At 38.0% G+C, this 16,648-nt stretch overlaps 1 protein-coding gene across 5 annotated transcripts in view; it reads left to right on the top strand.

The window, feature by feature from the left end:
- The window catches only part of rdgA (retinal degeneration A), a 222,342-nt gene that overhangs the window by 12,837 nt on the left and 192,857 nt on the right, over window positions 1–16,648 (top strand). For 3 of the 5 annotated variants that reach the window (XM_087346031.1, XM_087346028.1, XM_087346030.1), the window contains exon 2: window positions 6,234–6,800. In XM_087346031.1, coding sequence (XP_087202157.1) covers window positions 6,502–6,800 — 299 coding nt within the window. In that variant the 5' untranslated portion in view covers window positions 6,234–6,501. The remainder of the gene's footprint in view (window positions 1–6,233; window positions 6,801–16,648) is intronic. The other 2 variants (XM_087346043.1, XM_087346036.1) reach the window with 1 other exon arrangement.

The following is a 16,648-nucleotide window of genomic DNA, read 5'->3' as shown; positions in this document are numbered from 1 at the left end:
TAGGGAAAATACAATATTTACGTTGAAACTTTATAATATATTTGCATTTATTTATTTATTTATTTATGTTGCCTATAATTCTGCTATGTGGTTATATTGTGCGTACAGCCGTATTCATCCTCATCGCCTTGAGAACCTCGCCACACATTTGACTTAATTAAGGACAAAAATGTTAAATATGTACTAAATGAAACAACGTCCTAAGGTATTTTTCAGGACGTCCTTTCTGAACATAGCAAACGTCCGAACGGGAATCCGATTCAGTCCAAATCCTGCTTAGAATGTCGTCGTCAACTTGCCCTAAGTTAGTTTAAGTCTGACCCGAATTATCTGCGTTGTAATGCGATCAAATGAAGGAAGTAGCCTACATACTTTTAGACTCTTAATAACGAGATGTCAGAGTGGGTTAAGTCAGGTGACCTTGGTGGTCGTAGAATTGTACTACTTAGCCAGGATATTGTCCATCAAGGATTTTTATTATTGTATCAAGCAGAAAACACACTAATACACAGTAACCGTAAACGTTTTGCTGATATTCTGTACACATTAATGACATTTGGGTTTGTAATTTTTATAAAAAACTGCCGATTCGGTTTTAAAATTTATTTATTTTATTTAGTGTTCTGTCTGACGACAGGTCCATATGAACAGGATCCTTCCATCCTTTTCTCGGACTGGGACCTGTTCATATACGTTCTTGGCAGATGATCCAGAAGTGGTTTGCCATTGCCTTCTTCTGTGTGTGAATGGAGTAATTGTTGGGATGCCACGGAGGAAAACTCCGTGTTGCCTAGACCACGGCCTTGCCCAACACAAGTTATAAATTCGGGCACCGCCGGGAATCGAACCCGAGACCCCCAGGATTACAAGGCCAGCGTGGCGGTTGGTTTTAACATGGCGGACAAAAAATAATCCTTGAATAATATTCCTGGTCGTCACGCTTACAACAAATAATTTATAAATATTTGGTCGCTTAAAATTGGTTAAGTATACAAATAACGCGTTCAGTCAGTGGCATGGTAATGTGTGTGTGTGTAGAAAGCTGTCGGTTGACGTTGTTTTTGAGAAATTATAACGCGTTATCATAGATTTTTGTTTGGTACCGTCTTGTTTTATAACTTGTTACCGCCCACACATGAGGTAAACCAGCGAAATACAAAAACTTTTAGAACACAGGCTTTTAAGTCGGATACAGACCGAGCAAAGTCTGTGCACCAGTTTTCCTCTGCGCCATGTTCGTAAATTGTTCCCCCATTGAAAAATCCACGAAAGCCACACACGGCCTGGTTTCACCTCATTTCTTATTCGCGTCATTTCATCAAAATTTCTTCAGAATTACTGGGTCTCTCCCATTGAATTGCACCCCGATCTTCTGTACGCCGAATCACATTTCTCACATCCCACTTAACTTCTATTGTCATCTTATCCGTCCACAAACATTCGCCCTGAAGATGGTAACTGGTTTTTCCATCGAAACATTGGAACATATTCAACACAGACGCGGATAATTCCCGAGAGCCAGAGTTCTACGTTTGTAAAGACATCTAATGCGTAAGATCATTTGGAGACTAGAGCTTAATAAATAATTCAGTATGTTTCTTTCTAGAGGTGACGACACTTGTGTCTAAATTATTCATGAGAATTCTGCTGAGCGACATAAGAGTTTCTGCCATTGAAATCCGTTCATCAGCGACGAACACGTGTGTAGAAATATGTAAATAGGAGTGAAATATGGCGATGTTCTTTGTGGGTTATGTCTCCTTGAGAACCTTAAGTGTCACAAGACTGAAGAAAAGATGTTACCAGTTGGTCCTCTGTTCTGAAATTAAGAAGGATTTCAGTTTAAAAACATTACAAATGTTAGACTTTTTATGATGTGCTCAGTTCTTTTTATACCCCAGATTGGAAATAGAACGCAGACTCTAAATGGGATCCACTATTGAAATCAATTTAACTGAAAGGAGTTTTATAGTATGACGTTACAAATCGGTGCACATTTAGTGTTAAGGTCTGTATAAAATCCTTTAGAAATGTGAGGGGGTGCAGGGTTTGTTTCGATGAGTAGATGGACCATGTTTTCGTGTGTAATTTAACAGAGAGCAGAACGTGAGTGGGTAGAAGCCACCATTTGCCCTAATACCGAGGGAAACCACGGAAAACTCTAATCGTCTAAATTATATTTAAGAATTCAGTCCGTACCGCGAAGAAAACACGACTCTTCACCATTACTTAGATCAACTGGTTAACGCTGCTTAAGGAAATAATCGCTGTTGTCAGTGAGAATTTTACAATCAATTTTAATATTTAAAAAAGACTCGTATGTATCTCTGCCTAGACCGGAGGATAATATTAAAAATGTCCTAAATACGGAGTGAGGGTATGGAATGGATTAATCTGGCTTAGTCTAGGGACTGGTGGTGGGTAGTTGTGAAAACGACCTTTTACAATTTTTTTTAATGAAGGACGGGGAATTTTTGGACCAGCAGAGAGAATATTTGCTTTTCAAGATAGAGTCTGCTGCACGGAATTTGTTACTTTGGTAGTACATATGAAGATGGCTGTCTCATGGGTAGAAGTTTGCCGACGTTTCAGAGGCCATTGCTTTATACAGTTTTTCTTCACATGGTTTTTCTTCCAAAGAGATACGTTGGCCTCTGAATGCACGGAAAGAATACATTACATTCGGGCATAAATCTCTCGACACAGAATCTGGTTATTTATTGTTTTTTTTCGTCGTGTTACTGCGCGTTGTTGATTAAGTAAGAATACCGGCCACGTGGTTCTTTCTCATTGTATGGCAGTGATATCGTATCAGATAAGGGACCCTCGCGAGTTCAAGGTATTGCAGTTTGTTTTCACTTAGTAGTTGCGTCACCTACAAGCAGGGGGGGGGGGGGAAGCCGTCAGGATGCCGAAACGTCTATCGGTAAATTTAAAAAGTAGCGGATGGTAATCAGCTATGTGTGGGCTGTTTCACTATACTATAAACGGAGATAGGACTGTTTTTTTTTTGGGACGTTGCGCCGTGTAGTCTGACAGATATTCACCGACGTTTCATAGATGTTGACTGCTACTATCATCACTGTATCAGCAACCAATCATTTTGATACTCGCTACCGTCAGAACCAAAAATCTCACCTAGTATTATGGAATACGCTTCCAGTAACTGAGGAAAAGATATTTCTGAGTCAAGATAATCTTAAAATGAATATTAGAGGAATAGACTTGGTGGGTGTGTATTGGATTCATCTGGCTCAGGTAGGGCTCTTGTGAATACGTTAATGAACATTTGGGTTTCATAAAGGGCACTGAATCTCTTTGCTACAAAAGCGAGTAACGCTTTCTGAAGAAGGACTCTATTCCTTAGGGCGAATTAATTACAAATGTCACTTGGTGCACGCTTGTAATTCTTACGTCTTAACTGGTATCCCTACCGAATGGATAACGTACTAAAATACTACAGGATTGCTTGAATCTGAGAAACATTTCACGCCCGGCTGGTTGTGTTGTGACAGCGATCACACTCCAATACTTTTTGAACACTAATTTCTCTGGATTCCATAGCTGAAGGCCGCGCTGTTCCTCTGGGTTGGATGTTCTTTCCGTTTGTCATAGTTGATGGTCGTTACAGGAACGAGGTGTGAGTCGCACGTGTTTTACTCCGAAATCTTTTTGAACCTTATCGAAGACCCGAGTTCAGTCTTTCGTTGATATCCACGTTTCAGGCCCTATGTAAGGCCTAGCTCGGGGAATGAACTAGTGTTAAGATGTCTTGGACCTTGTGTGGTAATATTTATGAATACTTATGTTGTTATAACAGTTGCCATGGTGATGCTGTCAAAGGAGGCTTGCTATGTGCGTTTATTATGACCTCGAAAAATATCTTATTTGAAATTTTGTTACGTAAAATCGTATTTATTCTTTTAATTATAGAAATTAAAGTATTTTCTATCGTTTGTTACACAACAGTACTTAATTTTAATATTTGTTCACTGCTTTGTTTCTTTAAGAGTACTGATTTTAATTTTCCCGTCTTTATTGACGGGAAATTATGTGGTGTCGTAAATATTATTTTAACATACAAATCGATTGTTCGTAGGGCCACTGAGTAAAACTTTGATGATGCTAAGACTCCTTTTGTCCCGGGAGCCTATATTAAAGCTGGTGAATATGATTAATTCAAGTTTAAGAGAGATCTGATGATTTATATTTTCACCTCTGTGAATGAACATCTCGTTGTGACAGTTATCTGCAAACGGTGAATCAATTAAAAATCTAATTTCTAGTCGCGTATGTACGGCAAGGCCACTCCGAAACTGAATCAGTTCGCATTGTCATTTCTATTTGTGTTGGAATTGAAAAGACTTTATCTGTAACCCGAGCACTTGAGTTTAGAAATATTTTGTACGGAGTGTAAATGTTTGCTTGTCGCTGAAGCGTCATATAATCGTAAAGATAAAGAATTAATTAAAAGTTCCCAACGTATACTCTCCCTGTGACCAATCCGTACCGTGTACGTGTATGTAGCTGACGTTTGTATCACGTGTCATATTTATCTGAGGCACGAGTCGGAAATTCGCCGACATTTCTAAAAGTCTCCATGTTCAAGATAAGAACATAGCATTGTTTCCTGCCGTGGCACATTTTGAAATGGTCGTATGTGTTTCAGAAAGCGTAAGTGTTTTGTTTTGTTATATGGGGTGCAAATGTGGGCTGAATATTAATGTTTTGGGAATATAATATGTTTGATTTATTTCGGGTGAAAGTTAATATCGTATTTTCACACTTCAATTTTTGCCTGATTCCTATCTAGCAACGAGAAGCATTGAACCTCACATTTAAAAGAATATTGCGATGTTCTACTCGGATCGATAAAATATATTAACACATATCACCTTAATTTCCTTAACCAGCAGCGTTTTATATGCGCAGATTACATCATTAAATTCTTTTAAGTGATGGCGTGTTATACCAATATAAATATTATAAATGTATTTATTCAATTACGCTTTCAGTAGATTATATCACGCAATGTCACATGATAAGCGAATAATGAATTGAAAAGGATTTTAAGGGCTAATTTAAGGCGCTGTCCCGTAAATTTTGCGTGGATGGTCTGAGTAAAACCACGAAAATATCAATAATAATTGCTGTTTCAAAGCCACAGTTTAATATAAAAATTAATTCGTAGTTATATTTAAGGTTGAAGGTGACTGTCTTTTGGGATGTTGCGCCGTGTAATCTGGTGTAAATATACCGACGTTTCTGATATGTTTACTGCGTCTGTTATTAGAGCTATGATGAAGGGAGTAAGCGTCTCTGAAACGTCGGTCAGTTTTTACGGGACAAGGCGCAACACCCCCAGAAGGCAGCCATCTTCATACTCCCCGCCTTCGGAACCCTGAGTCTCATCCTTAATATTAATTATTTTGAAAGAAGTTTGCGGATTTCAAGTGTATCTTTGACATCAATGGAGGCGGAGCCTCACGCTGGAGGAGTGGGGGGGACCCAGAACTGAACGTTGCGTAATAATTTTGATGCATAATTAGATTAACTCTGATGGAAGCGCGCATGAATATATTCAGGTCTTCTGACCTCCTTCTCATTCGTCGCTTGCGTAATCTTGTTACGACCAGCCCTTTGCCCTGGGAAACATTTTTTTGAACAATTCTGAGGCGTTGAAGTAACATCTGACAACGAAGAAATATGCTGGAGGTAAATATCTGAAAATCAATATTTATCCTTTGCGTGGTATTTTTAAGAAATTCTAGAACTCTCTTTTGCACACATATTATTTTATACTTAAGAAATGAGGGACCGAGTTTTTTTTTTTTTGAACCTTCCGTAATAGCACATTTTTTCTTGACATTATTTTTCAGAAAATTAGATTAATCTCACATTTGTGTTGTGTATCGCTTGAGATTGTAAAATATATTTTAATATATATTTACCTTCGTTGTTACTATAATACAACGCCATATTCATAATATTGCACTTCGTAATTGGCACCTTAGTAAAAACGCGACACCTCAGACCAGATTTGTTAAATGTGATGTTAAGATAGCAATTGTTTTATTTATAATTCAGCGCTAAATATTGATAAAAGTTACGAAAGGATTATCTTGAGAATGGATTGGGGGGGAGCGTTAAGATATTATGGTTAAACTCATGATTTCCGGTAGCCATAATCAAGAAAAAGTTAATCGATTAATTTATTGATTGTGTTACTGAAGATTTTTTATGTGAACGGCTACACTAATTAAGGATAATTACACTGAACAGCTGATATTTGAATTGCGTAACAGGAAAGACTTGAAATCGAGTGTTTTTGGTCATTTATTGCAACTCTTACTGTCGAGTAGTGACTTTTCTTGAAATATATTGGACGGCCAACATACTTTAATGACGTCGACGAAAAACAAAAAGTTCTTTGAAACAGTTCAACGCATGCGTCATCGTGTGTAGAGTTATGTTTCATCACCTGGTGATTGTAGACTCGTCATGGTTTCTGCTACGTCATCAAACAGTGGTGCAACGGCGGTTTCAACGAACGATGAAGAAGATAGTGATCGCAATGTGATTCGGGATGTGGTGGCTGTGTCAGATGAAAGTGAGTTCAATGCTTGTGGTGAAGATGCAGCAGTGGCTTGTGGGTCGTGGATGTTAGCTGTGGCAACAGGTAGCGGTCGTATGGCCTCGTGTGTCGGTGGTCTTCATCGCAGGCCGTCCTACACCTGCACTCCGTTTCCGTATCGGAGACACTACGCCGTAAGACGGAAGAACGGAGTCCTGCTTCCCAGGTGAGCCCAGGAACTTTCTTTGTACCTTAAAATAACCCGCTGAGAGTCACGAACCTGGCACAGGAATTTCTAGAGGAATATGCGATTTCGCTATGCAGAGGACAAGAATACGGTTATACAGGGTGTTCAAAAAAGTTCTTAGTAACAGACAATTCATTTGGAGACATTTATATTTATTTACGTTCCTTCATTTAGACACGATAACATTTTGTGTTTAACTTTGTGTCAACAGTAAGAAATTATCATAAATCCGTGCAAACAATCCAGACAGAATCATGTTAATCTGTACATGTTGATTGTACTATTTGAACACTCTGTATTTGGTGCTGGATATTCTGTGTATCAAGTTAAGTCCTTCTTGCACAACATTCTTGTATATAATGAATCTGTCGTCGACTTATAAGGGTTACATATGATGACAGTAAGGAATCGAGCGTTAGCATTTTCGGAATAATTTAATTATACCTGGTACAGTAATCAAGTCTCTGTTTAAGCACGTTGTTGAGTCACTAGCTTTGATGAAGCAAATGTATTATATAAGAACAACTCTGACATGTTTCTATATGTAGCTAATAAAATTAACGGGAACGAAAATAACTGAAATAGTTTGTACAGTTGGTCCTCTCTCTCTCCTCAAGTTGGAATAATGTATGTAATTATCGTCTGAATGTTTATGACAGAGGCTGATTCAGAACCGTTCACTAAGACATGCTGTGGTAAACAATCAACTGGATGATTAAGTTACATAATTATAGCAGAAAACTTATACTTTACTAGTTATTAAATCCAGGTTGTAAAATCGAAATACGTCACCTCACACATCCTTTGCCGCTCCGTGGTGGTAAGTCTTGAAATTACCATAGTTCGTTTTATGCATTATGGTTGCCCAACGATGAACCAGCGTCGAACATATAGATCGCTTTATGCATTACATGATCTCCGAGCCTCCGCCGGGCACACACGGCGTAAATGAAAGGGCGAATCAGTACGAAATCTTGTTACAGATAGTCTTGACGTACGATAAAACATTTTATGACTTTAGATTTGGTTTTGTGGGAACTATTTGGGGTACTGTACCGGTCTTACCTTTAGTGTGATCCCGGCAAAGTGCCAGGCAGTCTGTTTAGGTTTGTCGTGCCAAAGAACTTCAGTCGGGAGTAACATGTGAGGATTAAACTACTTGATAGACGGTTGTTTGAAATAACTGATGTTAATTAATTCCCTCAAGGCATAAAACTTGCTTTGAATCTCTGTTCTTAACTGATACCATCACCGATCTAGTGGAACACCGATTTTAAACACTGAAAACACCAAAGTCTGCCATTGGTTACGATCCTGAACCATCTATGTTCAGTTATCACCTTTACAACTTGTAAACCTAAAATTCATCCTAATATTTATCGTCCTGTATTTGGCCTTGTCTGAAGACGCCCCCCCCCCTATTCCCTATATAGACTACAGAGTCCACTGTAAACTCCTGTAAAATGAATAATGGAATTGGAACAAAATTACGAAAAACTTTTTTCAGATGTTTGTTCGTCACTATCTCAGCAGTTATCGCATGTCTGTTGGTGTCGATGTTGCATATTAATTAGTTGAAGCCCAGTGGTAACTGTATATACCACCTGTTTTTAACAACCAGTAACTCTTTTTGAGTTTTGTATTTGTGTGTTTCCGTGTGGTTTTAAACTTAAACAGCGATTTATTTTCTTAAACTGCGTTAACCAGCTGATCTTCGTAATGGTGAGGTGTAGTGTTTTCTTCGCGGTACGGTCCGAATTTATAAAAATTATTTAGATTATCGTCGACTTCAAAAACCAAGCTCAGCTTCTCTTCTTGATCCAATTTTTATTCTATTACTTATTAGAAGGACGAGCGGGCACTTCCTGGGGACCTTCTTAGTCACAAATCTAAATTTATGCTTCCCCGTTAAAATGGCGCTTATGGTATCCCACAATTTTCTCTCTTTTGGGCTTCAAAAGTTTATTCTGACTGTGCTGCAATCTTTATATTAAGACGCCAAAAGTTCTTAGCTTCAAAAAACCGCTTTCGTGATACACTAAGGTTCATCATCGTGTTCACAACAGCCTGGCCTCAGAAAAACATGCTGTCCTGTAGACACGTTTTTCTGATTTCTGAGTTATTCTGTGGTCGAAGGTCATTTGCAGATATTTATAATTGAACTGTACATTCTAAAGACTTAGCAGAACTCCCTTCATTACAAAAGCTTTTTCTCTCTTTGTCTGATCGTTGCGTATTCAGAGACTATGACGTCATATTGATCGATCGCTCATTTCACACAGTTACATTGATGGATCCTCAGTTACACTGTTTGTGTAGCTGAAGTTAAGTAACTTTTTATTCCAGATTTCCTTTAATTTCAACAAATAGATGCTGAGTTGATATCTTAAAAGACTGAAGTCGTCACTGCCCTAACAACACCTGAACCGGTTAGCAAAGTGGTCACCATTACTTTAGTAACCGGACATACGAAGGTGTTAACATGGTTCTCGTGCGTTGGATGTTGCCTTGACCATAATATGTGGCATTGTACCAAGTTTTGTCAAATCAGTCGTGGAAATCGAAAGTTGTGGGTTAAATGAACCTATTATACAGGGTGGTAAAAAGAGGAAAGATAACTTAACTGAAGGGAATTAACTTTAACTGCTGTGTTGTTTGTGACGATAAATTTACTGATACTGTTGAATTGTCGGAATTGTTTTGGACTGCAGTTTGTTCCAAATTTCATGACCCAAAACAAAAGTTCAGTTACATTTGCTTTGGATCGTCGTGTACAGTACCAGGAATAGAACCCTCGAAGAATGGCGACTTGTGGAATAAGTTTAGAACAGCGATGTACACTTTGAAGTACCACGATTGTCCTAGTATGGCCAACCTTGCGATTTTTTATTGAACAGGAGGAAAATATTCACTTAGGTCATTTTTCAGTTTTATTTTTCTAATCTGTCTGAAGGCAGTGATGCGGAACTATTTTCTTTGAAATAAGTGTTATGTAATGTATTTTAATTTGTGACGTTTAATGCGAACTATATAGACAATAACAATTGTTTTGAAATTTTATGAAATATATCTTTCGTAGCGCAATACATAATTCATTTCATGCTTCAAATAAATATTAATTTTTTTAAACAAATTACAGTTACAAATATATTATAAAAAGTAACGCACTTCTTAAATTTGTTATGTACATTCATAAGTAATTCATCTTTTAAATTTTGTTGCGGTGATTGAATTATTAGTTTGACGGATAAGAGTTGACACGTTTTTACAATTTGTGAGCTTGAAATATTGATTGGAAGTTGAATTGCAATGGAGGCCTCAGGTAATGGAAATAAATGATTTTGGTCCCACTTTCTCCACCACAAGTCTTGATGTGTACTGTCGTGATATCGAACTCGATTCTTCCATGTGGAAAAGTACGAGTTGACGTACAATTCACCATTAATATCACGAAAGATTTAAGGGGTCCTGAACGACAAGTTATTCAAAACGAAGGACGACTTTTAGAAAGTTCTGACAAATCGTGTGTTTTTTAAGTACGTTTACAAACGTGATCATACAGTTTACTCATAAACTTAGGGCCGATGTGCTTCCTTATGGTAAATTGGAGTCAGTACAGGGTGATTCAAAATTCCCTCTGCTGTAAGAACAAATGTTTTCGTGTGTCACTGTTCACACATTCGCCCCTAGTCGCGTCACACAAGTAACGTGTGTCACCCTTGGCGTGTGTGTATGTGAGCAAGTAATTTTGAATCACCCTGTATGATATGTCACAGTAGAATTGTGGTCGCAATTTTTGGACTCAATACTCCCTTTTCTCTGGCGAGTGTGAAGTATTAATTCATATGTTTTATTTAGTGTGCATGCCAGTGTAATTTCTTCAAACTAAACATGAGATTACTTTCCAGAACTGTTTACAGGTGGAGTTAACAGTTTCAACAGGTCATTGGTGGGGGGGGGGTTTCTTCCAGTAATGATATTGTTTTTTTTTTTCAAGTTTTCATCACACCTTAAATTACGTTATCACACACTCAGTTACTGCGTTGGATTGCTAGTGTTCAGCCTGTGTTTAAAATACAGTGATACTAATGTGTAGGTCTCAGTGGGTGTGGCATTGAACATATGAAAAGAATCCAGTTTGGCTTGATTCATTGTAATGGATTCATTTCACGAAACATTGTTCAAAAATAAGCAAATGATCTGGGAAAAGTAACAGATGTCAAGTCAAGAAACTTAACGGTGGTCCACACATAAAGAAAGGCACAGATTCTAATGACCTTGAATTCAAATGGTGAATACATTGCGGTTGTAATTACCCTGAGAGGCGCCACTTGTCGTGGTGGATCTCTGGAGCGCGAAGCCATGACGTCATCATGTTCAGATGTATGTATTTATGTATGTTTGTGTACGTGTTGCTTGTAACTTTAAAGTAATTGATATTTAAGAAGCGGTAACTACCTCCCATTTGTAGACTGAGGTTTTTATTAATATGAATATGGCGGCTGTGCGTACTTTTGAGGTGGAAGTGGCCCCTGCTGCCAGTTAATATAAATTTGTAGTACTGAAGTTTTTTCGATTCTTGATCGTGGAAAAACAGGTGCTAAATCTGGATGTATTAATCTCGCAGTTTGAGTGTTGTAAGCGTTATGCAAGCAGAAATCTTTTTCTGTTGAATGGTTTCTAGGTTACTTGACTGCGCTGTTTAAATATGACTATATTGTGAGAAAACACCGTGTAGTTGGTAAATGCGTAAACCGCGCCCTGATGATGGAGGCAGTAATTCTCTCCGAAACTTCGGTAGACTTTTACCACACCAAATAGACTACACGACGCAACATCTTACAGAAATGACGTCGTGTTCGCAGCAGATTCCAGTGACGAGGTTTGGAAGTCAGATTTGAAAAGTTCCAGCTGTTTAAAGTCTATCAATATAAGTATACGAAATGTAGTACCAAAATACCACCCAGGCATAACAACGCCTGGAAATTCTAAACAAATTCCTCTGCGCATACGAACGATTCGTTCTCCCCTCCCCGCACCACCCGGAATAGCATTAAGGATTATGGTTCAAGTGGAATCATGTTCGATTCCCACCGCTGCAGTAGTATAGACATTAAAATTTTTTTAAAAAAATATATTTTTATCCTAGACCTATGATGATAAATCATCTGAATACAGGAAGGAACTCCTGAAACGTCGTGTATACGCCTAAAGCTACATAATAATAATAATTAGGATAATTTCTTCTCAAGAAGTAGTTTTCTCTGTGTGATTAGTTTATTTCCATTTCGTTATTCCTTTGTTTGTTTTATATCGTCTGTTCGTTCCTGTATTTGTTATTTATTGTTAATTCTTTGTGTTTTCTTTTATTCTTGTGCATAATTCTCGTAACAGAAGTGAATTATGCAAATTTAGTAACGTAGAAAGACATATCAAATCTAAAACTTCTTGACGATGGTGAAGAGTCAATTGAATAAAAATTTACTTGGATATTATCCATCGTCTAGTAAATATAAAACATAAAACGACGTTTCGGAGATGGGACTATATTCCCACCTTTTTGTGAGTTTTTATTTTTTTTGGCTTTATCGTGTTTATGAATTTTGATTTCTACATACTATTCTTTTACGTCCCACGGATGGATGGTGTGGTAATGCCTTTTTATTCAGGGACTTTCACTTTTTTACTTTGTCCGGAGATAGGGATTAGCTCTATCTAGTGGGCCCAACTGTGTAGGAACCTGAAGACGGAGATAGAGTCCCATCTCCGAAACGTCGTTTTTTACGTTTTATAATTTACTAGACGATGGATAATATCCAAGAAAATTTTTATTCAGTAGAAAGACATCTTCAAAATTGTGCAGTTTCAGACGTGGTTGGAGTTTTGGTAAGGTAAAGCCAGCCAGAGCGTGAAGCTAGTTGTTCACTGAAGCATTATTATTATAAATTGTTGAATTATTATCGAATTAATTAATTTAACCTACTTGGTGGACTAGTATGATGGTGTTTTCCTCAGGTGGGCGTCTTTTTTTTTTCTCCTGGAAATTCTGTGACAAGTCCCGAAAATACTATTGTACTTATCCTTTAGACAGTTTTCTTGGGAACTTAATGTGACGTCCGCACAGTTTCTCATGACACCACCTGTTGCATCCAGTACAAAATGAGTAACGTTCGTATTAAGAGCGCATATTACTTTGATGTCACTGTCAGCAGATTGTGTATTTTATTGCCCGTTGAATGAGGTATACATTTGACACACACGACGTTTCGGGAATTGGCTATATTTTCTTCTTTAAGTGAAATTGTCAATTTACCGATGAATTTTATTATTTTTGCAACACTTTCATATCACTGCTAAGCACCTGTTAAAATCAGTACTTTTTTTTCCCCGTCCGTCTGTACGTATTTAACAGATTGAGAACGTCTGAACGAATTCTCATGAAATCTGATAGTGGCAAAATTCTGATAAAGTTTTATTGATCTATTCAGAATTTGTTCAGAATCGGACAGCAGTTGCGGGTACTTAAATGAAAACGGCCAGGTTAGAAATACAGGTCGTCGACTTAGGATTCCCTAAAAATAAGTCCAATTTAGAGAACCGTAATTTTACGCTATTCTCCTGGAAGCTGTCCAACCAGCACAGTAAGACCACTAAGTCAACAAAAATGCGTACTTTTATGAACAAAATAATTTATTTTTTTCCGTAATTTCTCAGACTTTTAATGTGTAGTTGTTTTTACAATATTGCAGTATATGGATAAGCTTTACAAACTTTACACTCCATCAATCCCGAAGTTACTTAAGCGAAGACATTAGTACGCTGAGTGCTGACAGGTCATGGGGGAGACTGTAGCGGTCTGCCTTATCTGCTGAGCCCATAACGAGACCTCACAGGACCCATTTAAATCTCCATTTTCCCCTTCTCTGTTCCTGACTGGAAAGGCTGATCTTGTCTGGTCTCAGTGTCCCGGTTCAGATCAATACCAGGAAGGCTGCACAGCACGTCCGTTTCTTACTCGAACCCGGTAATACGACAAATATGCAAGGCTGCTACACGTCGTTGCGCGTCGGGTCGGTCACTACTTTCATCCCACAGAAAGCGATTCAATTTTCAAGTTGTTCGTATTTTGTCTTCCGCCACTGGAATCCGCTTACAGACATATCGAGTCTTACTCTCTTCTACCGAAGCGAACAATTTTTTTTTGTTTAAAAAAAAATGTTTTATTGTATCAGCGCGTTTTCGAAATTACATTTCTCGAATCGTAAAGTACGTCTCGCTTATGTGTTTTATGTTTGTTTGTAGAAAGTTTCTGGATCACATTTCCAGCGCCTTGTACCACAAATGTTAATCTCCCTTACAACTCAGATATAAATGAACTACAGTTTTCACGTGAACACATCGCCGTAGCAAACATGTTTTATAGCTTTCGCTTGTAAAGGTCAGACAATTATACTACTGTTCTTTGCAATCATTTGCTGGAAATAAAATTCGATAATAAAACTGTTTTGGCTTCATCTTGATGTAATAATAAAGGATCACTACTTTGCGTAATATGACTGTAATTATGGAATTTACAATTAAATTAGCATTGTGAAACAATTGCTGTAGAAATTAACAGTAAACCTAAAAATAACTCATCGGAACAGCTAACCCTGAGCTAATTAAAGGAATACAGTCTAAACCAGCTTTTGTCCTCTTCAAAGCCCCCCCCCCCCCCTCTCTCTCTCTCTCTCTATATATATATATATATTATTTTATTTGTAGTGTTCTGTCTGACGACAGGTCCATATGAACAGGATCCTTTCATCCTTTTCTCGGACTGGGACCTGTTCATATACGTTCTTGGCAGATGATCCAGAAGTGGTTTGCCATTGCCTTCTTCTGTGTGTGAATGGAGTAATTGTTGGGATGCCACGGAGGAAAACTCCGTGTTGCCTAGACCACGGCCTTGCCCAACACAAGTTATAAATTCGGGCACCGCCGGGAATCGAACCCGAGACCCCCCAGGATTACAAGGCCAGCGTTCTATCCGCTAGACCACCGTGGCGTTTCTCTCTCTCTCTCTCTCTCTCTCTCTCTCTCTCTCTCTCTCTATATATATATATATATATATATATATATATATATATTTGTGATCAGTCTTTCGACTGGTTTGATGTGGTCCTCCATTTTCGCCTATCTCGCGCCAATCTCTTCATTTCCAAATATTTTTTGTAACCCACATCCTCAAAAATCTTCGTCACATATTCCAATCTTTGTCTCCCCCCTACAATTCTTCCCTTCAACTGTTCCTTCCATCACCAAAGTAACCAATCCTGGGTGCCTCAGAATGTGTCCCCCCATCCTCTCTCTTCTTCTCGTAAGATTTCTCCATAGACTTCTTCCTTCGCCTATCCTCATTTCGTACTTTTATCAGTCTACTTAATTTTCAACACCCTTTCTAAGCCTATAAGGGCTCTAATAAATAAAATAGGCTTAATGGAATTTTTTTTAACTTGTTTCTAGGCGGGTTATCTGTACTGTACTTTTTAACATGCTTAGTAAGACGCGGTCAAATTTCTGGGAACATAGCAAGGGTTTTGTCAGAGTAAAATAAATTCAAGAGCACGTTCGTACCAAGTTTCTTCCGGATTTATCGTCATCCTATTATCCTCACTCGTCTTTGTCTGCCTGTAACAAACCTATTACTTCGTGGTTTACGATTAAAACACACGCATTTCGCATCTCCGCGAACGTACTCCATGTCCCATCTGATTATTGATTGCGATCACTCTAATAATATTTTCTGAGTATAAATTAAGATGCTTTTCGTTGTGTTTATGTCTTCCATAGTTCTTCGTGTTATGTCACACAATCTAATCGTCCTTTATCAGGATTTAATATTTATTATTCACCAGTATTTCAGTAGCTGAGACCATATAGCATCAAATGTGACGGTGTTAAGTGAGTAATGATGCTGAAGGAAGTGGTCGTGGCCTAATTTAAGATTATACCGTGTATTTATCCTTGTGAGGAAAAGTAGTTTATTGTGAATACGAGACAGGACTCGACGCTTTGCTAGCGGATTTGCTGTCAGAAGATCTATCGAACGCTTACAAAGAATAATGTTGATGTTCACAATCTTTAATTAACTGTCTAATATGGCGACACAGAACATGTAATGAAAATGTTGTGATGGTTATTTTTGAAGCTCGTTAAATTTAATGCTGACGGAGACCTGGGAGTCTAATGGCAAGCCTTAATGACACTTCTAACCCTAATAATCGTCGTAACTTCTCATCGCTTGTGACTTTATTAACTGGCAACTATATTCCTGACGCACTACTCCAGCGTTGCAATAAACTACTGGAATTCAGCTGAACTGCTGTCTCATTAATCACGCAGATAATCAGCGCAATGCGTCTTTCGTTTGAGAAAAGTGTTTGTGTGTGTGGGGGGGTGACTTTACCTGTAGGTTTTTTTAGGGGTGGGAGTGCCACAAGCCAGAGGTCGCTGCTCCGAACTTGTCACGCTCAATTCTAAACTGATTTCGATCAAATTTGGTATTTTGATGTCCACGTTCAGAGTTGTAATTTGAATTTAATTACATCATACAACCCCTAAAATTAGGGGAATTTAAGTGGAGGGGGAAGGCAGGAGGATTCGCTTAGTATGTTCAGAAAATTAAAATTAAGAATAAGGAAAAAAATAATGGTGTAGGGAATGTTTAGAAAAGTTTCTTCTCATTGCAATAACAACTTTAAAATCTTTATTTGTGAAAATGTCCCACCCTTTTAAAGTAAGCATTAAGAGTAATCGATCGAGGGTTGGTGAAAGTGACCTAATTA

The sequence above is a fragment of the Zootermopsis nevadensis genome, unplaced genomic scaffold (assembly GCF_977971745.1).
Source record: "Zootermopsis nevadensis isolate Lab colony 2312 unplaced genomic scaffold, Znev_1.0 Znev_ptg000001l, whole genome shotgun sequence".
Classification (NCBI taxonomy): Eukaryota; Metazoa; Arthropoda; class Insecta; order Blattodea; family Termopsidae; genus Zootermopsis; species Zootermopsis nevadensis.
The sequence above is the reverse complement of the archived record's forward strand: the minus strand, read 5'-3'. Positions and strand labels throughout refer to the sequence as shown.